Genomic DNA, 27,874 nt, shown 5'->3' on the forward strand with positions numbered 1-27,874 from the left:
GTTCTCTTCTCAGAGAGACCTGGAGCATGTCTTAACCCAGCCTGCTTTCATGAGAGTTGGCTTACCTGATGCACTGAGGGCAAGAGAGTTGGGAAACATCCAAGGAGGAGAAATTGTCCTCAAAAGACTCGTGACCAGGAAAGGGAAAAAGGAGTGGGGAGTTAATTCCCCAAGTGCCCATCAAGGACTCCTGTAAGCCCCCCACTGCATGCACAGGGATGCTGTCATGGTTTGACATGATGCCATTTCTGGTATGGGGGAAGGGGCTCCTATAAGTAGTTGCCTGGAACTCTCCCCAGCTCTGAGCCAGACCCACTGCTGGGGCTGAGCCAATGAGACACCTCCACCATCACTCTTTTAAGAAGAAGCCAGAAGAGAAGGCTTCTTCCTCTTCCTTCTTGTTCTGTCCCTTCTTTTCTGGCTGCTGGTGGAGCAAGTAGTGGGAAGAGTGAGAGGAACAACCATGTGGACTCCAAGGTGAGTGAGCAAAGAGGTGTGCTGGAGCAGAGACTGCCCTGCATTGTGTGCAGAGCTCTGGTGAAGCTGAGATGTGTTGGCATTTTGTTAAAGACGCCACATCAGCGGCAGAGACTCATTTTGCTAAAGATCCCGTGCCAAGGGCCGTGACTCCCTTTGTTACAGAGCCCACGCCAGGGGCAGTGATTGTGCCCAGAGCAGACCCTGTCCCAAGGGAGGGACCCAATATTCCCAGGAGCTGTAACTGTGGGGAGGAACCCAGGACAAAGCAGCTCATTAAACCTGTGCCCAGAAGAGGCTGTGTCCCTAGGGAGGGACCCTGTGTCTGCAGAAACCACAACCGTGGTGAAGAATCCACGCCAGAGATATTCCCTGAGGACCATGTCCCGTGTGAGGGACCCTGTATGGGCAGAAGATGAAAGAGGACTCTGTTTTCCCTTTGTACTTGGGCTCATGGGGAATGGAATGTGGACAAATCAAGGGGAGATGAACTGAAGGATTCGAAGGAACGTGAAGCAGAAGGCTGTGCTGCCATTCAGCAGCATCTCAACCACTTGGAGAGTTGGGCAGAGAGGAGCCTCAGGACGGTCACCAAGGGCAGAGTCCTGCAGCTGGGGAGGAACAAGCCCATCACAGGTCAGGCTGGGGGTGACCTGCTGGAGAGCAGCTCCAGGAGAGAGACCTGGCAGTGCTGGTTGACAATAAACTGACCATGGGGGATAGAGTGGTGTGGTGAGCACCTGGCATCCAGCCAAGGTCCAACTACCAGCCAGGTCAAGGGAGGTTCTGCTCCCCCTGTGCCTTGCCATAGCTGGAGAGGCCTCATCTGGAGTCCTGTGTCCAGTTCTGGGCTCCCCAGCTCCAGAGGGACAGGGAACTGCTGCAGAGAGGCCAGTGCAGGCTCACCAAGATGATCAGGGCACTGGAGCATCTTCCTTCTGAGGAGAGGCTGTAGGACCTGGGGCTGTTTAGTCTGGAGGAGCCTGAGGGGGGATCTTATTGACATTTATAAGTATATAAATAGTGGGTGTCAGGACTTTGTGGCAGCATTTTTTTGTGTTGCACCCAGTGCCAGGACAAGGGGTGATGGAAAGAAGCTGGGACCCAAAAATTCCATGAAACATAAGGAGAAACTGTTTCAGTGTGAGATGAGGCAGCCCTGGCCCAGGCTGCCCAGGGAGGGTGTGGAGGCTTCTTCCTTGGAGAAGACCCACCTGGACATGTTCCTGTAGCCCCTGATCCAGGGGAAGCTGCTTCTGCAGGTAGATTGCACTGGATTGGCTCTACAGGTCCCTCCCAACCCCTGCCATGCTGTGATTCTCCTCTGGGCTGGGCTGGGCTGGGAAGGGTGTGAGGGGGAAACGGGGCCCCACGGGCGGTGGCAGCGTGTCACAAAGCCCTCGGCTCTCTGACATGGTGTAGCGCTGGCTTGCCCTGCCCACCCCACAGTGCCTGGAGCAGGCAACAAGACAGGACAGGGCAGAGTGTGGCTGCCAGGAGCCCCTGTGCAGACCCCTCGTTCCCCACTGAGCCGTGCCCGTGGTGCTTTGCCCAGTGTCTCCCAGCCCTGCGGGGCAGCCCTCGAGGCAGGGCCTCAGCAGCATGGCAGAGACACCCCCCAGCCTGTCCTGGCTGGGAGAGGAGGAGGATGAAGTGTCTGGGGCTGCTGCAGCAGAGCAGCCCCAAGAGGTGCAGGAGGTCCCGTCACTGCAGGCAGGTGAGTGGCTGCAGCTGCCTGGGCCCTGGCCCATTCCCTGTGGGCATCCCCATGTTCCCCATGGCTGGGCTTCATCCCCTGGGCACCCCCAGCCCCAGAGTAGTGCCGGACATGTGGGTCAGCGTCCCCAGCAGCCCCTGCGCCAGGGCTGGCCCTGCCTGGGGAGCGCAGGGCTGGCTTGTGTTCCCCTCAGCTCTGCCTGAGCTGGCTCTTTGCCCCATCCAGACTGGGACCAGTCAGAAGAGGAGCAGCACAGCAACGCAGCTGCTAGACACTGGGTGGATAAAAGCCTTTCAGAGCTGGTGCTGGATCATCCCCAGGATGTGGTGGTGACCATCCTGCACAATGACCCGTGGTGCCACAGGTAACGGGAGCCTCCTGCCCTGAGAGCCCCGGGCTCAGCAGCTGTAGAGCCCGTCCCACGGAGCTGCCAGGCAGATGGAGCCTTTCAGGACATCAGTTTTCCACTCATGTCTCACTGATCTCTGTCCCTGCAGACCTACTATGATCCTGTGGAGACAGCTGGTGTCCACAAGCAGGCCTGGGGCAGGTAACGTGCTGTGGGATCTGCTGTCCGTGCTGGAGGACTGGCCCCTGCACACCACATCCACGTCTGATGGGGAGAACGTCGTCATCTTTCCCCTGGCTGTGAGTTTCTGGGCTGTGCCTCTGCTTGGGCTCGGGCTTGGGCTCTGCCATGGGGATGCCTCAGCGCTGAGCTCTGTCTCGGGGTGTTTTCTGCAGGCAACCAGGGCGCTGCTGGAGATCTTCTGGATTCCCCAGTGCAAGGTGACCTTGAAGAAACTTTTCCCCCGCTTCCTCCTGGCTCTTCTCTCTCAAACTTTCTTCATCACAGAAGAACGCTATGAGGAGGTCGATGCCTTCTGGAGGGGATGTGAGCAGGAAGGCCAGTTTCCCAGTACCCCAAACAGGTACCAGAGCCCAGTCCTGCCACTCCTGCCATGGCCCTGCAGCTGGGGCCAGGGCTCCCCGTGTGAGCTGGGCTTTGTTCTGCACACAGGTTTGTGCTGGCTGTCCTGAAGGAAATGCTCTGCTACCTGGGCTATAAGAAACTGTTCCTGAAAGTCGAGAAAAAGGCTATCTGGGAAAAGCTGCTCAACAATGAGACCAGCTGCACTGCAATGGGGCTGCTGGCCAGGTGAGAGCCCCCTTCTCCCTGCTCTCCCCACCATTTCCCCTCTGCAGACAGGATGGGGGGTCTGTCCCAGGGCCAGGCAGGATGCACCGAGGGCCAGAGACCGAGGCTACGGGACAGCAGCTGCATGGTCAGGAACGGGGTGTCCTCATCAGGGAAGGCTTTGGGGCAGGAGGAGTGTTTTTTGCTGGTCTTGTGCAGTACCTTCCTCCTGGCAAGGGCTGGTAGGGAGAGACCAGCCCTCAGCCAGTCAGGCCTGGGAGAGGTTTGCCCACCCTGCCTGAGGTCAACGGTGGCTCCTTCTCCCCCCATGTCCAGAGAGCTGCACTCTGCATCCAAGAAGCTGTGTTCCCAGCTGTGTCAGTGCCTGGTGGAGCTGCTCCGCAGGAAGGAGCCGCACTGGGATGTCCCCAGCTTGGCGCTCCTGGCTAAGGTGAGCCTGGCGAGGAACAGCCCAGGGGCTCAGCTGCCTGGGACGGTGCCCATGCCTGGTGCTGTGGGCTGGAGCCAGTCCTGCACACTGCTGGGGTGCTGCTGGCCTGGCAACCCCCATCACTGTTCGGTGTACTTCAGTTCCTGACCTTCCCTGACATGAGGGTGTGGGATGAAGACATCATGGAGCTGATGCCGAGCTACCTGCAGAGCAAGTGCAGCCTGGTCCGGCGCCTGGGGCTCAGAGTCCTCATCAGCCTCTTCAAGAGACATGTGAATGTGAGCAGGGGGCACGTGGGGCTGGGGGAGGGGTGCTGGGGGCAGCTCAAGCTTGGCTGGGCTCCCCAGGTCCTTCAGGGCAGGACTTTGGCTTCTGGGCCCTGAGGCTGCAGCGTAGGGCCGAATGGTAGTGCAGTGCAGCCTTTGAAGGTTTGTGTTCCATACAGATGCTAAGAATAAGGCTCAGACATCTCACAGAGCTACTGAAGGATGAAGATGGGGAGGTGGTCAGGATGGCACTCGCTGCAATCATCCAGATACTGCAGGACATGATGATCCCAGTTTGCAGCATGCTGGCTCTGGAGCTGGCTGAGAGGCTCTGGCCACTCTTCACCCACGTAAGGCTTTGTGCCCCCCACCACAGGCACTGGCTGCTGCCGGGAAACTTTGTGCTCTGTGCTATTTCAGAGCCATGCCCAGGCTGGCCTGCAGCAGCCTGTGCTGAGCTCTTGTCCTCTTGCTTTCCTCCAGGACAACAGCCACGTGCAGCTGCTCTCCCTCCAGCTCTTCCAGCGTGTGATGGTGTCTGTCAGCAAAAAGGAAAGGAGGTTGCTGAAGGGGCAGGTGCAGCAGAGCCTGGGGCAACTGCTGTGCCACCTGCATGATGAGAGCCAGGAGGTGGCAGAGGTGAGGATCTGTGAGCTGCCCGTGTCCCCGTGGGAGGTGCCCACGGTCAGGAACGGAGCTGAGCTCTGCCCAGGCGAGAGGGCGCACACCCTGTGCCCTGGGCAGCGCCACCATCTCCCTTCTCTGTGTCCCTGCAGGCCTCTCGGGTCACCCTGCTCCAAGCTGCCGCTTTCCTCAAGAAGAGGAGGCTCAGCCAGCTGCTGGAGATGAAGCAGATAGAGGCTGTGGGCGAGTGCCTGGTAGGGATGACCCCTGAGCCTCAGACCCAGCCTGCGAGAGCTGTGCCCCTGCCCGCTGCCTCAGCCTGACCTGGGCACAGGGACCACACAGCCAGGGGGAGAATCAGCACCAACCCTTTGTCTCCTCTCCCTCTGCAGCTCTCAGAGTGCAGCAGCAGAGCTGTGCAGTACGCACAGCAGGTCATGCCATGCCTGCGGAGCAAACAGGAGTCTGTGCGAGAGGCAGCCATCAGGTTCCTGGGTGAGACGCAGCCCCTTGTCCCTCCCTGCCCCACTGCAGCTCGGCCCCAGCTGAGGGAAGAGCCTGGGCTCAGCCCTGCCAAGGAGAAGGGGGCATGTGGCCGGGCTGGAGGGGCTGGTGTGGGGCAGCTGTCACCCTTGTGTGTTCCCAGGGCTCGCCGGGTGGTACATGGGGGATCAACAGAACAACCTGGAGTTCATCTATGATGGTGAGTGAGGGCAGGAGGGTGTCAGCAGGGAGAAGGAAAGGCCCTGGGCAGGGAGCTGCAAGCCCTGCTGCAGCCAGGGAGAGCAGAGAGTGTGGGCAGAGCAGAGAGAGATGTCGGGGGCACGTGGGGTGCTGGTGGGCAGCACCTTCCCTGCTGCCTCTGGGCCATGGGGGGAGCTGAGGGGGGGTGGCTGTGGCAGGAGGGCTTCCTGAGGTGAAGCCAGGCTCTGATCTCACCTCTGCTCCTCTCTGTTTCAGTCCTTCAGTGCATGAAAGATGATGCCAGCCCTTCAGTCTCCAAGCTGGCAACAGAAACCCAGCACATCCTAACAGATATAAGGGCAGAAGAGCTCGGCAGATCCAGGCGGCGAGGCCGGCTGCTCTGGGGCTGGAGGAGACTTTACTCTGCCATTTTCCGTAGCTGAGTGGGCAACTGGAGCTGTGTGCAAGGCTGATGTAGGGAGCAAGGGGTGCTGGGGCCTCCCGAGCGGCTGGGAAAGGCCATGTGGCTGCTGGAGCTCAAAGAGCACTGAGCTTTGAGGTCTGCACCCGCTGACTGGTTCCTGAGCAGCCAAGCCGCCCTCCAACCAGTTCCCCACAGCTCCTGCACTGGGCACCGTGTCCCATGGTGTGGGATAGCCTTTGGGCTAGTTGGGGGTGAGCTGTGCTGGCCCTGCTCCCTGTGCACTGACAGAGTAGAGGGTGCAGCAGAGAAGGGTTTGAGGCTGTGCAAGCCCTGACCAATAACCAAAACATCCCTGTGGCAGCAACATTGCTTTTGGGATAAACCCAAAACACAGCACTGTAGCAGCTAGCAGGGAGAAAACTCTCATCCCAGCCTCCAGGACTCTGCAGTTCTCTGAGTCACTAATTAAAAAGGCAGGCAAATTGTTCTGGTTTGAGTTCCTTTGAAGGTCTATTGCAAATGTCCTTGTGGAACCTGTGGAAAAGAAATGGTGCATTCACTTCAGATGGCTTCACTATCCTTTGGCCAACCCAAAAAAGCCCCATCCTCCACATTGAGGGCTCTGCCTCAAGGCAGATGGGCTAAAAACACAATCAGATTGATCTTCATGAATTCATAGAATCATACAATGGCTCAGCTTGGAAGGGACCTTGAAAGATCATCCGGTGCAACACCCTGCTCCAGCAGGTTCCCCTCAATCAGGTCACACAGGAACGTGTCCAGGTGGGTTTGGAAACATCCCGAGAAGGAGCTTCCACCCCCTCCCTGGGCAGCCTGGGCCAGGGCTCCCTCAGCCACATGGTGAAAGAGTTTCTCCTCTTGTCCCAATGGAACCGTTTGTGTTCCATCTTCATCACCCCTTGTCCTGTCACTGGACGCTACAGGAAAAAGTGAGAGGTCCTCCTGGGCACCTCACTCCATTCCCCACCACTCCCTGGGCCTGGGGCCATCTGGCCAACATCATCCAGCCTTCAGGCTGAGGCTGTGAGGAGGGGATGGCAAGAACCAAAGTGGAGCTGTTAGACACCCAGGCCAAGAGAGGGATGACCCTGACATCAATTAGCGTCATCTTCTCTCACGTGACTGCAGCCAGAGCCAGGCAGACAGCCCAAACAGCAAATCCCCTCATCTCAGTGCCTCCCTCAGCCAGTGGGACACTTTCTCCTGGGCCTTTCTTGGGCCCTGTTTGATGCTCTTTCCATTCTCTGAACTAGAGACAAAAACATTCCATGTCCATGTTGGTTTTTTTTGTTTCCTTATAGGGGTCAGTTGATTTTTTGTCTCAGAGAATTAAATGAGAAGGTGAGAAAGGCACTTTCACGTGTCCTGGTGCACTCTGCCCAACCCCTTGCCTTCATGGGGCAATTACATACTGTTTTGACTTTAGATGATAAGGGAGTCTTTAAGATGGTTATTCAATGAGTGCAGCGTTGAGTTCTCTTGGACACTGATGAGGAGGGTTCTGTATCAGAGCCCTCCTTTTTCCACATTACTACAATCTGGACAGGGCTGGGAGCCCTCCCTTGAAGCAGCACCCCGGGATGTATCCTTGTCAGGTTGCTGGGTCCCTGTTCAGGTTCCTTTTGGGGAGTGGGTAAGTGAGAGAGGAACAGCCCTCCCCCCTTAAGGGTCAAACATTTAAGACATTTTTGCTGCAGTGCATGAGGAGCAACGGTTTTGAACCTTTTGTTTGTCTACTGGGAGTGACATTACCCAATTTGTTCACTCAGAGTCTTTCTGCCATTCAGAGCTTTCTCTTAAATAAAAGAACAGATCTGCACATGGGACTTTATCTCACTTTCCCTCGCTCTTATAAAACAAGATTAATTGCAAGACAGTCTTATAACTTAGTGTTCCATTTGGGAGCACAGATGGTGTTAATGCCATGCAGAGTGGAACAGGGAAACACGGGGGACAGCTCCTCCAAACGTGCTCCCTTGCTAGTTTTCAGGGCTTTTATACACCTCAACACAAAAGCATCACATTTGCTAACAAAAGCATGCATAAAATGTCCATCTCTTCATTTTGCCCTTTACCACAGAACCATAGAATCACACAAAGGTGGGGGTTGGACCTTTAGAGATTATGTAGCCACAGCCCCCTGCAGAAGCAGCTTCACCTAGATCAGGTCGCATAGGTGGGTCTCCAAGACCTCGAAGGAAGGAGCCTCCACAGCCCCTCTGGGCAGCCTGTGCCAGGGCTCCCTCACCTCAACAGTGACATAGTTTGTTCTTATATTTAAGTGGAACTTTTTGTGTTCCAGCTTCATCCCATCACCCCTTGTCCTGTTGCTCCTGTCGATTGGTTCCCAACTATCATACAACTTGCAAAATCACAGGGATTGGTCAAAAAAAGATACCAGTCCCTTGGTTTTAGTAATAACTAAGGTAACAGCTAAAGTAGCCTAAGGAGTACATGTCCCAGGGTCTCCTGGCTAAGGTAACAGGGCCCTATCAGCTGTGGTATGTAATTCTTGCAGTTTGATCCTTATGTGATTCAAATGAATGCTTAATACCTCTGCTGCTACATGGGGTTGTTCTCTCCCAGCTGCACGACTCTACACTTGCCCTGGTTGAATTTCATTAGATTTCTCCCAGCCCAACTCTCCAGCCTGTCCAGGTCTCCTTGAAAGGCAGCACAGCCTCTGGGGTGTCAGCTGCTCCCCCAGCTCAGTACCACCAGCAGACCTGCTGACAGTGCCTCTGTTCCCTCAGCAAGTCACTAATGAACAGCACCGGTGCCAGCACCGACCCCTGAGGGGCTCCACTAGACACAGGCCTCCAACTACACCCTGCCCCATGGATCACCACTCTCTGCCTTCTGCCCATCAAGCAATTAACAACACTCCTCACTGCCTGATCATTCAGCCCACGCCTTCTCAGTTTGGAAAAGCATTGTGCTGGTCTTTTCCAGGACCCCAGCTTCTAAGTGAGCACTCCCAGGGCAATCTGTCCTCCTACCTGTCCCAGCAGTTCAGATGGAGCTGCTGTTGGACATCTGCTGCCTCTGGGCGTGGGGCACTTCTGGGCTTTGTCCAGCTCCTTCCCATCACCACAACGGGGAGTGTTCTTGGATGTCAGGAGCCCTCAGCATTTCTGCTGCCCTCAGGGAGCTCAGAGCGAGGGCTGCGAGGCCAGAGGATGGGCTGTGGGTGAGAGCAGAGCCAGGGCAGCTGAACTGTCCCTCTGCCCAGTGCCCAGCTCCCTGTCCCTGCCCCTTTAGAGACGGAGGGTGAGGGTAGCACCCTGTGAGCCTGCACAGCCTCAGCCCCTGCTGAGAGCAGAGGGATCCCCCTCACACCACTCCGTGTCTCGCCCTTGCTCAAGCTCTCAGCCCCCCATGGCCAGCCAAGGGCACTGAGGGCTCATTTCCCCCACCCAGCAGCACTGTCTGTGCCTCAGCGTGTCTGTGCTCTCTGTGGGGCACTGACACAACACACAGCTCCCAGGCAGCGAACAGACAGGACATGGACAGAGCTGCTTGTGCAGGAGGGGTGTTTTTTGCTAGTGTTGGGCACTGCCTTCCTCCTGGCAAGGGCTGGTAGGGAGAGACCAGCCCTCAGCCAGTCAGGCCCGGGAGAGGTTTGCCCACCCTGCCTGAGGTCAATGGTGGCTCCTTCTCCCCCCATGTCCACCTCTGCTCCTCTCTGTTTCAGTCCTTCAATGCATGAAAGATGCCAGCCCTTCAGTCTCCAAGCTGGCAACAGAAACCGAGCACATCCTAACAGATGTAAGGGCAGAAGAGCTCAGCAGATCCAGGCAGCAAGGCTGGCTGCTCTGGGGCTGGAGGAGACTATACTCTGCCTATTTCCCTAGCTGAGTGGGCAACTGGAGCTGGGGGATCAGAGCAAGGGGTGCTGGGGCCTCCAGAGCAGCTGGGGAAGGCCATGTGGCTGCTGGAGCTCAAACAGCATCCTGCCTTGAGTATTCTTACCCTTGTGCTTTTTGGTTGTCCTTTCTGTAGTAGCTGTGGAAACATTACAGATATGACTCATTTAAGGTTTGTTTGGGGTGTTTGCTGTTGTGGTTTAAGTCCAACCTCCACTCAGTCCCCTTCTCCCCGGTGGGATGAGGATGGGAATGAGTGGGGGGAAGGAAGACTCAAGGATTGTCAGGGAGGAGCCTGACAAGCGGGGAGAGAAAGAAATGGAGAAGGCAAAGCACGGGGAGATGGAGAATTGAAGGAAAATAAGGATGAACAGCCCTGCAGAGAGATGGAAATGTTGGGTCAGGGAGCAGAGGGATAGAGAGAAAAGGCACAACAAGCTGAGCAGAGAAAGAGAGGCAGCAAAGAGTTGGCCAGGCTGCAGGACAGAGGCCAAAAACAAAGCTGGGAAGCAGCAACTTCAAACAGTCCATGACCCTGTTGGGTTGTAACTCAGCTGCCAACAACCAAACCTCCTGCAGGAAAATGGGGAGGACAAAAAGGTGAAGCTTTGTGGGTTGAGATAAGGATTTAATGACAAGGGCAAGGAAGGAACAAAGCAGCTCTAACAACAGCAGAGGTGCCTGATGCTCAGTCCTGAGGTGCTCTTATGGCCTTGCCAGTTAATCCCATCCCCACCAAGCCCAGGACAGATCTGTAGTCTCCTTTCAAGCTCAGGTTGCAACCATCAGCACGAGATGAGGATGTTTTGCTCAGCCCTGGCTCTGCTGTTGCTATCCTGGCGTTGCACAGGGACAGTTTTTCTTCCTACTTGCGGTATCCTTCAACCTGCAACAAGAAAACCAGCACTTGACCCACAAGAACTTGCTCTCAGCCATCGCTGCAGGTGCTGTGAGTCCTTCTGCTCTGTCAGCAGATCCAGCTTGGTGAAGTGGCTTTGACCTGAAGGAGTTGTGGTGCAGAATGGCAACGCTCGTTCCATCCTGTCCACCCTGGAGATGTATCAGGGGCATCAAAGGCAGCAACTGGTTCTCCTCAGCTGGATGCCAAGGTGAGATGCAGAAGGCTGCCCACCCCAGGGGAGCACAGAGCTGTTTTAGAATCACAGAGTCACAGAAGGATGGGGGTTGGAAGGGACCTCTAGAGATCATCGAGTCCAAGGCCCTGCAGAAGGTCACACAGGAACAAGTGTCAAGGAGCTCCAAGGAAGGAGCCTCCACACCCTCCCTGGGCAGCCTGGGCCAGGGCTGCCTCATCTCACACTGGAACAGTTTCTCCTTATGTTTCATGGAATTTTTGGGTCCCAGCTTCTTTCCATCACCCCTTGTCCTGGCACTGGGTGCAACACAAAAAAATGCTGCCACAAAGTCCTGACACCCACTATTTATATACTTATAAATATCAGTGAGCTCCCCCCTCAGGCTCCTCCAGAGTAAACAGCCCCAGGTCCTGCAGCCTCTCCTCAGGAGGAAGATGCTCCAGTGCCCTGATCATCTTGGTGGCCCAGCACTGGCCTCTCTGCAGCAGTTCCCTGTCCCTCTGGAGCTGGGGAGCCCAGAACTGGACACAGGACTCCAGATGAGGCCTCTCCAGCTATGGCAAGGCTCAGGGGGAGCAGAACCTCCCTTGACCTGGGTGGTAGTTGGACCTTGGCTGGATGCCAGGTGCCCACCACACCACTCTATCCCCCATGGTCAGTTTATTATCAACCAGCACTGCCAGGTCTCTCTCTGCAGAGCTGCTCTCCAGCAGCTCACCCCCAGCCTGTGCTGGTGCATGGGGTTGTTCCTCCCCAGCTGCAGGACTCTGCCCTTGTCCTTGTTGAACCTCAGCAGGTTCCTCTCTGCCCAACTCTGCAGCTGGTCGAGATCCTGCTGAATGGCAGCTCAGCCATCCCTGTGGAACTCCACTGGCCACAGGCCTCCAGCTCCATTCTGTGCCGTTGACACCACGTGCCCTCGTGGGCAGGAAGGCCAATGGTTCCCTCGAAATGCTGCCATTCTGTGATTCTGTAATTACCTCTCTGATGTCTTCTCTGGAGGAAAGTGACAACTCACCTGTTTCTTTAGCTCCATAATTATTGCCTCCTTTTGGAGAATTTGATAGTGTCTCATTTCCAGAACCTCTTTTAAGCTCTCCAGATCTTTCTCCAAGTGCAGATATTCAGCTCGTGTTGCCTAAAAAACACACCAAGGTGTTGTCAGCCATAAATCCCTCTTCAGCCATAAAAGAAAGTTCCCTCGGTGTCCCCAGTGGTTTGGAGACTCAGTGAAGTGAAAACCACTTGGACCTGTGCCTCCAAACCCATCTGAACTCTGATAGTCTCTCCTAGACCATCACTTTGTCTGGATACAGATGGATCCCTTCCTAGAAGGACAAGATGGCACGTTGCTCAGCAACCCCCTTCCTCCTCATAACTTGGGAGCTGCACGAGGTGTTTTATGCTTGTGCATGGACTTTGGGGTTCAACTCATGGGCAAAAGATGTGCTCTGAGTTCCACTGAGGAAACATTGTCACTGACTGAAGCTGTTGTGGATTTTTCCCAGTATATGTCATGCCAGTGACTTGCCTGGATGGCACTTGGCATTAACATCACTGGGACACAACAGCATTTGTCCTTTCCCATCTATTAACCACTGCAGCAGAGGTGGAGAGGGACTCATGCTGCCTGTTTCCCATGGCCAAGCCTGGTGCAGACGTTTCTGCCCCTTCCCTAAGGAGTCCTCTCACCTCTAAACTCCCTGAGCCCTTTGCTCACCCTGCTGTTGTCATCCTTGACACAGCTGCCCATGGGGTTTGTGCTGTGAACACAGGGAAGTGTCCCCAGTTCAAAGAAAACTTTGCTTTGGGAGGGGGGAGGGATGTTTCAGGGTTATTCCTGACTCCTCCTCAGAGCTCAAGACCTGGGGTCTCAGCTGGGACATGCCCACAAGTCCCCAGGCTATAAGGAGGCTGTTGCTATCCACTGAATCCCATGGTGTGAGTCATCCTGAGAAACACAGATCTTGATGACTGGATAGTCTGAGTTGCCATCTACCTTCTGTTTTTCCTTGTAGCTCCTCTGCAGAGCCTCCTCAAACCGGTTTGCTTTGGCCTGAAGAGATTGGTTCTGGAAGGTGAGGGTGTCTATCTGGTCCTGGAGGGCAGACACACACCAATGAGCATCCCAACCATGTTCTCAGCCCTCTGCCATTCACACAAGACCCCTGCAGGGTGGTAGTTATCACATGAGGCTGCCTGAACGTGCAGGTTTTGATAAGCCTCAGGGAACCCCCAGATCCCAGCAGCCGCTTGACCCTGCCTTGGCACTAGACCATGAAATGCTCAGTCACCCCCATCACCTTGGGCTGGGGAAGAACGAGCGTGTCCTTCCTTAAAAGAGCTGGCACTTCTATCCCAGGCATGAAAGAGACCATTGGTGCAGTCCCTAAAGCCTGCATGAGGCAGGACATCCCCCCAGCCCTGCTTCCTTCACCCCTCTGGGCTTCTAACGTGGCAACAAGCAAGGCTGAGTTAGTGGCATGGACTTTAAAAGGCTTTGGCTTCCTCTCAGAGCTCTGCACAGGAGCAACATGTTGTCTTAACCAATTGTGTCCCTCTTCTCTGTTGCCTCTCTCTGTCCAACCAGGGCAAAAGCCACGAGTGCTGTAAAACTGGTGCTCTGGTCATTGGCAGATGTGATTTCTGGGCTGGGAGATGACCCCAGTGCTCTTTGCAAAGCTGCTGAGCTGCCTCCAGCCGCCACAGCCAGGGGAGGAAGGACTGGGCAGTGAAGGAGCTGCTCACCTTGAGAGACAGATACAGCTTTTCAAAGTTCTTTTCCATTTGTGCCTTTTCCACTTGGTGAGCAATGGTCAGCTCTGGGGAGGAGACAGACACATGACATCACTAAGAGAAATCCAGCAAGCCAGGGTCCAAGAGCACAGACATTGTGAGCCAAGTGCTATTTGGGATGAAGATTTAGAACATGGAGGCTGAGCAGGAAACTGGGAAAAATATCCTCTGTGACCTGAGGGGAGAGCAGTGGATGTCATCTGCCTTGGCTTCAGATACCGTCTCCCACTGCTCAGGCAGTGTGGCTTGGATGAGGGGATGGGGAGGGGGATGGGGAAGGGGCTGAACAACAGAGCCCAGAGGGTGGGGATCAATGGCACAAAGTCCAATGTGAGGCCTGTGGCCAGTGGAGATCCACAGGGATGGGTTCTGGGGCCAGTGTGGTTCAACATCTTCATCAGCCACCTGGGTGAGGGGACAGAGGGACCCTCAGGGAGTTCCCTGCTGGCACCAAACTGGGAGCACTGGCTCATTCCCCAGAGGCTGAGCTGCCATTCAGTGGGATCTCAACCAACTGGAGAGTTGGGAAAGGAGGAACCTGCTGAGGTTCAACAAGGACAAGTGCAGAGTCCTGTAGCTGGGGAGGAACAACCCCATGCACCAGCACAGGCTGGGGGTGACCTGCTGGAGAGCAGCTCTGCAGAGACAGACCTGGCAGTGCTGGTTGATAATAAACTGACCACAGTTATGTGCCCTGGTGGGCAAGGAAGGCCGTGGTGGCATCAAGAAGAGAGTGGCCAGCAGCTCAAGGGAGGTTCTTCTCCCTGGTGAGGCCTCATCTGGAGTCCTGTGTCCAGCTCTGGGCTCCCCAGCTCAGCTCTCCTTCCCCCAGCTTTGGGGAAAGGGGTGGAAAAACCTACTGGAGCTATTAAAAATTAGGCCCAGATGCTTGTCTGAAGAAACAGTCAGGGAAGATTGTACAGAGCAGTGTGAAATGTCAGGTAAAGCTTGTAGAGAGATGTGTCTTTAGATACTGAACCAGCAGGGAGGAAACAGCAGCATCAAACCTGTCTGCAGCATCAAATCACACAGATCAGACCCCAGCGATGCTGAGGGGCAGAGTGGTACCAGCATGTGCCTTTGGCCTGCTCAGCACAGCCAGAGTTTTGCTGCTGAGCAGGATGAGACCTGTGTTTAGTGGCAGTGTGGGCATTCAACAGACAAATTCAGAGATGCTGCGTGAGCTGGAGCCCCCTGAGCACCCGAGGTCTGTGTGTAAAGTGAGGGAGCATAAGGACTCTCTGAGCAGTGGCCCATGGAGAAAGCCTGATCTTTGGCCCAAAGACCCCTCAGCCAGTCTCAGGTCAGAGCCAGGTGCTGTTCATTGCACACAACTCTCTCTCACCCCTAGCATCACTCTGCTGGTCCACCCAACGTGGTCAAAGCACCAGACTAACACAAGCTTTCTGTGTCCTGTGCTCTTGGGGGGAGAAAATCCAGGCTTACAACCCCCCCACACACACCTCCCCCTGCATTGCTGATGGCTGCTGTGGAATAGCTCTCTGGCCATCGGGTTGCCTCTGGCTTACCTTGAATCCTCTGGTCATTCTCGTTCTGCAGCACCTCCACTCTGAGCTTCTGGTTCTTTTCAAGCTTCTCCTTTGCACCTTCGTGTGCAGCTTTGATAACTTTCAGCTGTTCCAACGACAAGGAGTGGAGACATGGATTAGATGTGCTGGGATACCCTGACAACCTACTGCAGGAGACCTCCTGTGAGCTGCAAGGAGTAACAGGATCTCCTGAGCATTTGTAGCACTTTATTCCTGCTCTCCTTGCTTCTCAGCTGAGCAGCACCCTAGAGCAATGGTTCTCCTCTACCATCTCCTTAATCTTCTCCTCAGATCTGAGGGACATTGCAAGAAAACAATCTTGCATCAGCTGAATCAAGAAGCAAAAGACCTGCTTAATGTTTAGACAACGTGTGGCATGGACCCTGCATGTGGCCCTGCACCACCTCTAACCAGCCTTGCCCATAACAACGAGCAGGGCTCTGCTGGCCAGACCTGTGTTGGGCAGATTCTGGTTCCAGAATCCTTGATGTCAAGAGAAATTGTCTCCAATAGATGGGCTGGGAAGCAGGTTGGGGGGGGGGTCAGGGAGCTGGTCCTGATAATTTGTGTTGTAGATGACCTGGGAGCACGTGAAGAGCAGATATGGCAATGTCATGTGCTACTGTGTCCAAACAGGACTGGGAGGGAGGAAAAGGGGCAGGAATATCATCAGGTGGTTACCAGTGTCTGGGGTGGTCAATAGGTTTCATCACCTGCACCCACTCAGTGCTGGCAAGGTCTGCTCTGCAAAGAGAACAGGGAGACACTGACCTGCTGCTGATGCTGCAACTGGATTTGCTTCAGCTCCAGGTTGTGCTTCTCCAGCAAGCTCTTGACAGTGGTCTTGGAATCCTCCCACAGCCGCCCCGCCAGTGCCTGCAGCTTGTCCTGCTGCTGCCTCTGAGTCTGCCTCAGCTTCTCCTCAATGCACCTCTCCAGCTCCTCCTTCTCCCTCTGAAGGTTCTTGTATCTCACTGTGTTGAGGACTGTGCAGACAAGAGCCTGCAGTCAGGCTCTGAGCACCTCAGGAGCACCCACGGCACTGGGGCTGAGCACAGGGGCTCCCGTGAGTCTCAGCCACCAACAAGCAATAGCTGTGGCTTCTCTCTCTGTCCCCTCTGTCCCTCACACACCAGCATTTCTGCCAACAGAGGCAAAGTGTGCAGAAGCCTGTGCAGCCCTGGGATGTGAGGAAGAGTGAGAACAACAGGACTGCTGCTCATAACAATGATGGAGGGACCTCCATGGATCTGCAGGGTGACTGGATGTCCCCTCCTGGCCAGCACAGTCTTGGAGCCACAGATTGAGGCCATTACTTTGCCTTGGAAATGATAAACATGTGAGACAAAGAGACACTTGAGACAAAGCCTTTGCTGTGTGACCTGATCTAAGTGATGTCCACACTCTTGTGCAACCTGACCTAAGTGAAGCTGCTTTAGCAGGGGGGTTGGACTGGAGGAACTCCCGAGGTCCCTTCCAACCCCTGTGTGGTTCTGTGATGCTGCCATCAACCACAGACTTCGAGGTGACAAAGCACGTGGGGTGCTCTAGTGCTAACCAAGGAGATTCAACTGGAAAGAGGGAGGACATGAGCCCCTGACCTGGAGTTAACAAAAGACTGGTGACACCAACCACCCAAGGGCAGAGAAGCTCAGGGGATTTTAAACCTGCACAAAACTGAGACTTCCTTGATAAGGAAGAAACCAACTTGCTGGCGGTGGACAGAGGAACAAAAAGACCCCAGACTCAACTATCACTCTGGGGCCAAGCCCAAGAGGGGAGAGAGACTGAGACTGTCAGGGTATAAGACCCCAGGGATCTCTTGCTGTGAGACTGCTCCGGCTCGAGCTGTAATAAACCAGCTCAATGCCAGAACCCAGAGTCCAAACTCTTCTTTGCAGTCAGGGGCTGAGATTGGATCCAGCTACCCCTAGACTGCTCCCAGGAGTTTGGGAAGCGAGGGGGTACAGCCTGAACCTCACAGCTCGTGTCAGAGCCCCCCATGAAGGGCAGTTTGGGTGCCCAAGTGACCATCTCCCCACACTGACCTTCCACATTGACTGTGCTCTGGCACCCAGATTTGCTCAGTGTCCAGAGCAGGAATGACTGCTGGGGTTCTGTTCTGACCCTGATGTTTTTCTGGAGCACTGGGAAGGACAATGTGTCCCTTTCAAGCTCTCTGCTCTTTCCAGAGGGGAGGAAGTGAGTGTGAACCAGGGAGCTCAGCCCTGCAGTGACACACAGAAAGCTTTGCCATCTGCCTCGTGCCCAAAGGGGAATGGTGCAATGTCACATGCTGAAATGTCCTGTGACCTGCTCATTTGGTTTACAGCTCCAAACCCTTTCCATGGCTTTGAACTTTTCTCCAGACACACAAAGGACTTGTCTGACAGCAGGCAATTGTGACATCTCCTTGCCAGTGGGTGGAAGGAAAAACAGCTGTGGGTCTTGAGGGACCCATCTCCACAGCAAAGGGGCAGAATGGCAGCAAAAGCCACAAAACCCCTCAGCACTGGGCTTCAGAAGCTTCCCACAAGTGCAGGTTGCCCAGGATCAGGTCACAGGGAGGAACTGCTCTTGAGTAAAGTGAGACAATCCCCTTGGTGTCACTTTGCTTTTGCCACTCACCAGCTTCGTCCCTCAGCCTTGCAACTTCAAATTCCAACTCCTGTGTTTCCACAAGGGCGTTTTCAATCTGTTCAAGAGAAAAAGAGAGAGGGGAATATGTAGAGTCCCCAGGATAAACACCTTCACACGCTCCTTTAGTGAAGCGGATTAGATGAACTCCTCAGATCCTCAGGAGGGGAGGCTGGGGGTGGGATAAGGAACTTGTTCAGCACAAGACATTTGTATTTGTCTCTCATTCTGTGTGCCCCTTATGGCCAGACTGCAGGTTTCATTCTGTGAAACCATTTCCACCTGTTTCTGCCTGCGTTTGACCACCTCCCAACACACTCCTCTGGTCACACAGTGGAGTTTGCAGGCAGCTGCTTACTGCACTTGCACCAGCCTGGGCACGCTGGGCATCCCCACACAGGCACCAGGCTGATGTTCAAGGTGCCTGTTGCCACCTTGATTTCTGCTGGTGTCTTGTCTGTAAAGAATGAGAGCTCCTTTCCTTGACCTTTCCCCAAAGAAACTGGAATGTCTAAGGAATTAAACCAGAGGAGCTGCTGAAAGCGAAACAGAAACACGTTTCCATTAGCACTGCTGAGGTGCTGTTAGCAAAATGCAAGGACTGGACAGCTGAGATGTCTGAGTGCTGTGCAAACTGACAAAGAAAAGACCTGCCAGAGTTTGGTTTAGCAGCAGAAATCCCAGCACAGGCTGGAATGTATCTGGAATCATACTGGGAAGGAGATAAAGGAATGTAAAGTGCTGGGAAGGTCATGAATGATTGGGAACTAGATCAGGCCACTCTAAGCATGTCCAAGGTTAGAAAAGGACAAGAAGCTTCAAGGACACTCCTAAAACCTCAGTCAGGATAAAAGGCCCTGTAGCAGCAAATGGAATTAGAAGGAGTCCTAAAGAGTAAATCCTGCTGGAGTAAGCAAAGGAGGCTCAGAAAGCTGAGTTCAGAGCACAGAAAGGCTGAGCTCAGCAGAAGGATACAGAGCAGACAGGAGACACAACCAGCTCTGTCTCCTCGAAATGAAGGTGGAAAACAAAAAGATGTCAGAGCTGAACTGTTTCTGTGTATTTTCCCTCAATCTATTTTTTTCCCCTCTGTGAAGAGAATTAACACAATGGCTTTATTTTTCCTAATACCAAGTAAAGGGAGTCTGGAATGTAATTAATCACAGAACCATAGACTCACAGAATGGTGGGGGCTGGAAGGGACCTTTAGAGATCATCCAGCACCCCATTTCAATTCACCCTCAGCCAAGAAAACCTGTAGTTCTGCCTCATTTCACTTCTCTTAGGTTGGAGGAGAAAGAGGATCACTAGAGAGGCCAAACCTTATGGCAGCCAGAAAGTGCATCGTCCCTCTGGACAAGTTTCCTTTAGAACTCATTCTCTGTGTTGCTCTTAGAAGTGAGAAGTGCAGCCACAAATCAACCCTGAGGTTACTACAGAAGGCGTAGAGGCCCCTCCTTGTTTCCCAAAGATCCCAGCCTCATGTTTCAGCGGTGGGATGGCATGATGTGAGGAGCTGCAGTGCATCTGGAAGAGGGGTCAGGCTTGTCCCTGGCAGCCTGAGGGCAGCCCCTGAGCCCAGAGGAGCGTCGCTCTCAGCACCCCATGATGTGCACAGAGAAGCTGCAGCACCAGCCTGGCCCTGGGAGGAGAGAAAGAGGAGAAAGTACCTTCTCACTCTGCCTTTGAGCGAGGGAAAACCATTTGGAGCAGCACTTGCCCATCCTGGCAGCACCAGGGCCAAGCCAGACTGAGGCTGGCAGAGCTGCCATTGGCTTCATCTAAAGCCACTGGAGCTGCCACCGTCACAATGGGCAGGGCTGGGCAAGGTGGGGGAGCCAATGAATGGCATCACCTGGGGTTATGGAACCAGGGGTGGGGGCCAGAGGGTGAATATGAGCCAACAGCGTTCCCAGGTGGCCAGGAAGACCAGTGGCATCCTGGCTGGTGTCAGCACTGGAGCGGCAGCAAGCCCAGGGCACTGATTCTCTTTGTGCTGGGCTCTGGGGAGGCTGCAGTTCAAGAGCTGCAGTTCAGTGCTGAGCCCCTCACTCACTGCAACAGGGACACTGAGGGGCTGCAGCTCCAGGACTGGAGGCAGGATTGGAACCCTCACTCAGTGCCACAGGGACACTGAGGGGCTGCAGCTCCAGGACTGTGCTCAGTGCTGAGCCCCTCACTCAGTGCCACAGGGACACTGAGGGGCTGCAGCTCCAGGGCTGGAGACAGGATTGAGCCCCTCACTCCCTGCCACAGGGACACTGAGGGGCTGCAGCTCCAGGGCTGGAGACAGGATTGAGCCCCTCACTCCCTGCCACAGGGACACTGAGGGGCTGCAGCTCCAGGGTTGTGCTCAGTGCTGAGCCCCCCACTCACTGCCACAAGGACACTGGGGGCTGCAGCTCCAGGGCTGTGCTCAGTGCTCAGCCCCTCACTCCCTGCCAGAAGGACACTGGGGGCTGCAGCTCCAGGGCTGTGCTCAGGGCTCAGCCCCTCACTCGCTGCCACAGGGACACTGAGGGGCTGCAGCTCCAGGACTGGAGGAAGGATTGGGCCCCTCACTCACTGCCACAGAGAAACTGAGGGGCTGCAGCGTGGCCAGAGCCGGGCGCAGAGCTGGGGAAGGGACTGGAGCACAAGGGTGCTGGGCAGGGACTGAGGGAATGAGGGTGCTGAGCCTGGAGAAGAGAAGGCTGAGGGCAGCCAGCAGCACTCTCTGACACTCCCTGACCGGAGCCTGTGGCAAAGGGGGTTGCTGTCATGCAGACCCCAGCTACAGTAGTAAGTAGGTCCCCATGTAGTGTATCAGCCAGCACAGTGTCACATTTGCAACTGCTTTCGTGTGGGAGCTATCTTCAATACCACACTCTTTTTCTCCTCATCTCCCATTTAAAAATACGTGTTTTCGGTTATGTTATACCACTGCGTATGGGAGCTACAAGAAAGCAAGAAGGCAGACCCCAGCTGCAGCAGTAAGTGGGTCCCCATGCAGTGTATCAGCCAGCACCGTGTCACATTTGCAGCTGCTTTCATGGGGTAGCTGTCTTTAATACCACACTCTTTTTCTCCTCATGTCCCATTGAAAAAATACATGTTGTTGGTTAAGTTATACCACTGAGTATGGGAGCTACAAGAAAGTAGGAAGGCAGACCCCAGCTACAGTAGTAAGTAGGTCCCCATGCAGTCTATCAGCCAGCACGGTGTCACATTTGCAGCTGCTTTCCTGTGGGAGCTATCTTCAATACCACACTCTTTTTCTCCTTAGCTCCCATTGAAAAAATACATGTTGTCGGTTGTTGTAGCAGTGCAGGCAATATTCACTCAAAGACGTAGAGGGTCTAAGTAATGCACGTGCAGAGACGTACAGGGGCAACATAGTACAACCACCAGACCTGACTCAAAGCCACCCTTCCTTTGCTAGCTACCTCCTTATATGCTGCTTCTGCCCATGAGATCACCCAGGGCCCAATTGATTAACTTGCAGCACCTGTTTCTGAAGTAGCATGCCAGCTGCATTAACTTATCCCTACCATCTTTATTCAAGCTGTCTGGTCCAAGCTACATCTGTGCCTACAATTCCCCCCATTTTCTTTCTTGAACCAGCCAGCCTTTAGCAACACATTTCAAAATTAAAGGTACATGAAGAAAACAAATATTTTTACCCATGGCCATGAGTTTACAACAAAAGGTCAATAACAGCTACATCGCTAAACAATACAATACAGAAATCCATAAAGTCAAAATAAACAATCTGATATGTGTTGGTAGGAGGGACGCACACTGGCAGGAAGGGATGAGTTCTTGGTAGCTCCACTGATATTTCTTTTTCCTGATGTAGTTCTGGACTTTTCTTCAGATCCTTTAGCATGCTGATCTGTGAGCATTATCAATAAGATGGAAGTATCTCTTCATCTGTTGGTCATCTTAAGTTCTTTAATTCTTTTATAGCTGAAGGAATTTACAGCAGCCTAAGTGGTGCCACAGTTGATAGGGTTTACATTTTAATAGAGTGATGGATTGAGGGTGGATCACTTGGTTCTTTCCTCAAGATTGTTTTTTCCATTGGTCTTACAGTTAAGTCCTTTCTGTTGATGTGGCTTGATCCATTTTGCCGGAATCCATCGGGGACCTTGATCTGTAATGACACAAGCATAGCCTCTTCCCCACGGGAACAGATCTGCAGGTCCTTGCCACTCTCCAGTAGTGGGATTCTTATACTAAACTTTAGGTTTGTCAGTAAAATCCAACTCCCGCCTCATTTGGGCAAAGTGTGTTAATGCCGGTGGTTCATTCCGGTTTGCCACAATTCTGAGATGATTCATTGTATAAAGGGCTTTCATTAGTCTGTCTTGAGGACTCACCCCCTCTTCCCCTGTTTTTTGTTTTTCTAGAAGGCCTTTTAAGGTTTGATGTGTCCGTTCAATAATGGCTTGACCGGTGGAATTTCCTGGGATTCCAGTAGTATGTTTAACACCCCATAAGTTTAGAAACTTACGTGTTTTACTGGCTATGTATCCCGAGCCATTATCAGTTTTTATCTCTCTTGGAACACCAAGGACAGCAAAGCAACTCCTCCAATGTCTTATGACGTCTCGAGAACTGTCACTGGTTAAGGCTGTGGCCCAAACCATGGCTGAATAAGTATCAATAGTAACATGAATACGTTTAAATCGCCCAAAAGGAGCATAGACAGTGATATCTGATTGCCATATACCTAATGGTGCCAGACCCCTGGGATTGACTCCTACTCCTAGGCCGATCTGATTCTGGCATGCAGGGCACGTGGAAACAATACCCTGAGCGTCCGATATGGTCAGGTCAAACTGCTTCGCCAACATTTTCGCACTTTGATGAAAAAAATCGTGCGATCTTCGGGCTTGAGAAAATTTGTCAATTCTTGGCCCCGTAGGTATCAATAAAGGAGCTGCCACTATCTTGTCAACAATTTCATTGCCAACTGATAGGCCATCTTTTAAGCCCGAATGGCTTCGAATATGTCCAATATAATAAGCAGTTTGACGTTCATTTATCTGATGCCAGAGCTGCAGGAATAAGTTACACAAATTCTGATTAGAGACTTCTTTCAACAGCGCTCTCTCTAATCGAGTGACAGCATCGACCACATAGAGGGAATCGGAGATGATGTTTAATGGGACGTCTGACCATTTCTCAAAAGTTTTAACTACAGCCATCAGTTCCAGCAGTTGAACTGAACTGCCTGGGGAGTGGACAGTTAGATTTTGCCATTTTCCATTTTCCCACCAAACCACTCCTGCTTTGGCTTGGATCTTACTGGCGTCGGTAAAAACAGTCAGGCCTTTAACGGGTACTGCTGATCTCAACGGCCGGTCTTCCATTTGAAATTTAACAGAGAACAATTTATGGGCCGGATAATGATTATTTATAGTTCCTGGATATGACAATAAGGCCCACTGTAATTCATCAGATTGTTGCAGTGCCCAGTTCAAGAACTCATCTGTGAGAGGAACGAAAATGACGTCTGCCTCAATCCCTGCTATTTCCAGCAGACGTTTCCTGGCCTTAACTATTATTTTTGCAATTGCCTCAAGCCTCGTGGTAATTGTTTTTTGTAAATTATATGGCAAAAATATCCACTCCAAGATCCTCAATGGGTCTTTCGCTGCTGAATCCCATTGCATCAAGATTGCCATTACATGCTGGTTTTGACTTATCACAGCAATGTTAATTGACAAGTCAGGATCATATCGGTGACTGTAATTATTGACTATCTTGCTTCCTATTTTTTCTATTGCTTGGATTTGCTGCCGAGACAGTTTTCGCGCACTATCAGCCTCTACTGAGCCCTTTAACAAAGGCATTAGTGGCGCAAGATCCTCATTTGTGATACCACACATGGTTCGTACCCATTGGATATCACCTATCAGCTTTTGAACGTCTGTTAAGTTAGCAATATCTGTTTTAATTGCCACCTTCTGAGGATAAATGCGCGCATCAGTGATAATATTACCTAAATATTTCCAAGAGGCGTGCATTTGTACCTTCTCTGGCGCGATCACCAACCTGGAGTTGCTTAACTGCCGGTTCACTTCTTGTAGAATGCGATGCTGGTCCAGGTCTTTTCCTGCAATCAAGATATCATCCATATAATGGTAAAATAAGACACGAGGGTATTTTTTGCGCAGAGGTGCCAGCGCCCAGGCAACATAAGTTTGACAAATAGTTGGTGAGTTCTTCATTCCCTGAGGTAAAACAGTCCATTGATATTGTTTTGCTGGCTCTTGTTTGTTAATCGATGGTACTGTAAAGGCAAACTTCTCACTGTCATCCTCATGTAGGGGAACTGTGAAAAAACAGTCCTTTAGGTCAATCACCAACAGGGGCCACTCTTTTGGAAGCATTGCAGGAGAGGGTAATCCTGGCTGTAAAGCACCCATGTCCTGCATCACTGCATTAACAGCTCTTAAATCATGTAACAGCCTCCACTTCCCTGATTTTTTAGGGATAGTAAAAATTGGTGTATTCCATGGACTGGTGGATGGCTTAATATGACCCTTCTCTAGTTGTTCATTTACTAATTCATGAATGTGGGCGAGCTTTTCTTTGCTTAGCGGCCATTGATCAATCCAAACTGGTTTATCTGTTAGCCAAGTTAACTTCAGGATTGGTCGCCCATCAATGGCCGCCATTAAAAATTTTCATTTGACAAACAAAAGCCCATTTGGCTTAAGACGTCTCTACCCAAAAGCCAAACTGAAGTATTCATTACATAGGGCCTAATTTGCACACATCTATTCTCTTCGCCCTGTATACATACCGAAATCAGGTCTGTGCTAATTTTTGTCATCTGTATTCCTCCTACTCCAACAACAGGGGTGTCTAAATTCTCTAAAGGCCAGCTTTTTGGCCAATAGGATAATGGAACAATAGTAACATCTGCTCCCGTATCCAGTAATGTGTTGTACCCAACCATGTGTTCACCATTTGGATGTTGGAATACAACGGTCTGAGTGGGCTCTCCCTGTGAAAGTGGCATTGCCAGTCTTACCTCAGGTACTCCAGTGGATCCAAAACCACCGTCTCGACGCTTACGACTTCCTGCGAAAGGAACTTTAGCTCTGAAAGGAACTAATTGAGCTATTTTAGTTCCTTTAGGTATATGAACTGGTGGCTGCCAAACTTTTACCATTATTCCAATGTTTCCTTCATAATCCGCATCAGTTACACCGGGGAGCACAAAAATACCCTGTTGAGAGGCCGATGACCGTCGTAAAAGCAAAGCACTTAAACCATAGCCAAGGGGTCCGTTAGCGTTAGATGAGATAACAATTACCTCTGTGTTGTGGATGGTTACATCTACTGCTGTTTCCACATCCACTCCTGCACCTTCCTGCAGTGGCTGATCTGAGGCCATCCAGGCAGCTGTTGGTGCTGAAGGGCGTTTTTGTGTCATCGCGCCCGCCCTTTTTGCGCTCGTTAACCCGTTTCCCTTAGGCATTCTATGTCTGGCCACTCGAGAGCGGCACTCAGTGGCTCTATGGCCAAACTTGCCACATCTGTAACAATTACCGTGAAATCTGCCGTTGGACCCAGATGGCCTGGCGGAGCTGTTTGTCCATACCAATGGTCTAGACCGACATTGATTTTTCACGTGTCCTATTTTTCCACAGTTAAAGCATTTTGGCCTCCGATTTCCTTTGTGAGGTTGAACTAAAGGTTTCAATGCTATTGCCATAGCTTCAGCTAAATGTGCTGATGATCCTACCCTAGAGCAGGCTCCTATCATGTCGACCAAAGTTGCTGTCCGCGGGAGAGCCTGCAGGATCTTTTTGCAGTCATGGTTAGCGTTAGCAACTGCTAAGTGTAACCCTATTTCCACCTTTACTTCAGTTGACATGTTTGGTATACGATCCAGAGCTGCTCTTAGATGGTCTAAGAAGGTCATGAAAGGCTCATTAGGTTTTTGAATAATAGTTGTATATGAGGGAACTGGCACCCCCATATCAGGAACAATCTTAAATGCTTGGCGAGCCAGTGTCTGTGTTTGCTGCAAGATAGCTTCATGCAGCCGGGCTTGTACCTGAGGATCAGTGAATGCTCCTTTACCCAGCATCATGTCTGCTGTGACGACTCGCCGCAGATCTCCCTGTTGTAAGTCCATGTTTTCCACCACTGTCAGATCAACTCTTTTTTCCCATTCAGACTCCCATAGTAATACCTGAGTGGGCTTCAGGAAAGTTTCTGCAAGCTTCCGGCAGTCAAATGGAGTCATTAACCCACTGGCGAAAATATGATCCAGTAACGTTTGAACGTACGGGTTGGACAAGCCATATTGCATTACCGCTTTCTGGCCTTCTCTTACCAATTTCCAATCCAAAGGTGCCCATTGTCGTTTTCTTTGTGCTGTTATTACTGGAAAGGCTTGCGGAATAAATTCGCCTTCGATTACCACATCACGTATGAGGCCTCTCCATTTCTTAGCCGGATCATAGTCATCTGGCCGAGGGTCTCTGAGTACCTGTGGGGATGAAACTTTAATCTTTGTTTTGGTTAATTCATTAATTCGTTCCAACAGTTGATTAGCTGTTGCTTTTGGTTTTTCTATCAGTTCCTCCAACTGGGCCAAAGTGTGTTTCATATCTTCTCCGTGTTGTATTAACTCTTCCTTTAATAATTGTCTTTGTTGATCTTCACTAGAAGTTGGGGGTGATGATGGCAGAGGAATGCACTCAGGGATTGATGAGCTCAGGGGCAACGGCATATCCACAGTATCATTTGTAAAACGTACCTTCCGTTCTCTGTTAGGTACTCCTTCAGGTATAGCAGAAGGATGGGATGGGGCAGGATGGTGAAGGGTGGGTGGGAGGGGAGGAGAAGCAATGCGTGTAGTCGGCTCCTGGAACGGTGCTCTAGGGGGTTCTGGGGGAGGTGGGCTCACATCCATGCTCTCCTCTTCCAGAGGTGGAGCCGAGGGTATTACGACATTATCCCCTCCGAAGAGTCTCTGAGTATTTTCTTCTAGAGGTGGAGCCGATGGTACTATAAAGTCACCACCTCCAAAGAATCTTTTAGCATCCACCGGGAACGCAGATGGTGCAGCAGCTTCTGCTTTCGTGGCAGCAGCGGCAGCACGCTCAGCTTCCAGCTGGTGTATAATGGATGATACCGATTTACACAAGCCAATAGCATTATTCAACATGTCTCCAAGGTTTTCCCAGTGTCCCTTTTCATATACTTCTTGGGGGGAAACAAAGAGACCTACTTCCTGTCCCCATCTTACAAGCCTTAGCAAATCCTCTCTTTCATAATTGAATCCTTTCTCAGCAAGGATATGCTGGAGGGTGTCAATAGGATTTTCCTCTTTGCTTATGATTTTTCCCATTATATCACTTTACTCAGATCACTTGTCTTTTCAAGCAAGAATCCAAGTGCTTTTCTGCCGAGGGTTCTTAATCCAACCAATTCGGCGTATCACGTGGGGGTCACCAAATGTTGCAGTAGTGCAGGCAATATTCACTTGAAGACGTAGAGAGTCTGAGTAATGCACGTGCAGAGACATACACAGGCAACGTAGTACAACCACCAGAGTTGACTCAAAGCCACCCTTCCTTTGCTAGCTACCTCCTTATATGCTGCTTCTGCCCATGAGATCACCCAGGGCACAACTGATTAACTTGCAGCACCTGTTTATGAAGTAGCATGCCAGCTGCATTAACTTACCCCTACCATCTTTATTCAAGCTGGCTGGTCCAAGCTACATCTGTGCCTAAAACTGGTATAACTTTTAAGACAACATGTATTTTTTCAATGGGAGCTGGGCAGTCCAAATGAGCGGGATTGGAGATAGCTCCCACAGGAAAGCAGCTGCAATTGTGACACAGTGTTGCCTGATAGACTACATGGGGACCTACTTACTACTGTAGCTGGGATCTGCCTTCCTGCTTTCTTGTAGCTCCCATTCGCAGTGGTATAACTTAATCGACAACATGTATTTTTTCAATGGAAGCTGAGCAGTCCAAATGAGTGGGATTGGAGATAGGTCCCACAGGAAAGAAGGTCCCATGTAGTCTATCACCCAGCACTGTGTCACATTTGCAGCTTCTTCCCTGTGGGAGGTATCTCCAATCACACTCACATTGACTCCTAA

General features: G+C 52.2%; 1 protein-coding gene across 1 annotated transcript; it reads left to right on the plus strand.

The window, feature by feature from the left end:
* The first annotated feature begins 858 nt into the window (after window positions 1-858).
* On the plus strand, window positions 859-5,800 carry LOC133629518 (maestro heat-like repeat-containing protein family member 6). Its single transcript, XM_062020173.1, has 13 exons — window positions 859-865; window positions 2,420-2,558; window positions 2,692-2,842; window positions 2,939-3,126; window positions 3,216-3,353; window positions 3,669-3,783; window positions 3,924-4,061; window positions 4,229-4,399; window positions 4,533-4,733; window positions 4,826-4,927; window positions 5,108-5,168; window positions 5,320-5,376; window positions 5,634-5,800. The coding sequence occupies exons 1-13, from the start codon at window positions 859-861 to the stop codon at window positions 5,798-5,800; spliced, it is 1,635 nt and encodes a 544-aa protein (XP_061876157.1).
* The last annotated feature ends 22,074 nt before the right edge of the window (window positions 5,801-27,874 follow it).

This window comes from Colius striatus, unplaced genomic scaffold, assembly GCF_028858725.1.
Source record: "Colius striatus isolate bColStr4 unplaced genomic scaffold, bColStr4.1.hap1 scaffold_56, whole genome shotgun sequence".
NCBI lineage: Eukaryota > Metazoa > Chordata > Aves > Coliiformes > Coliidae > Colius > Colius striatus.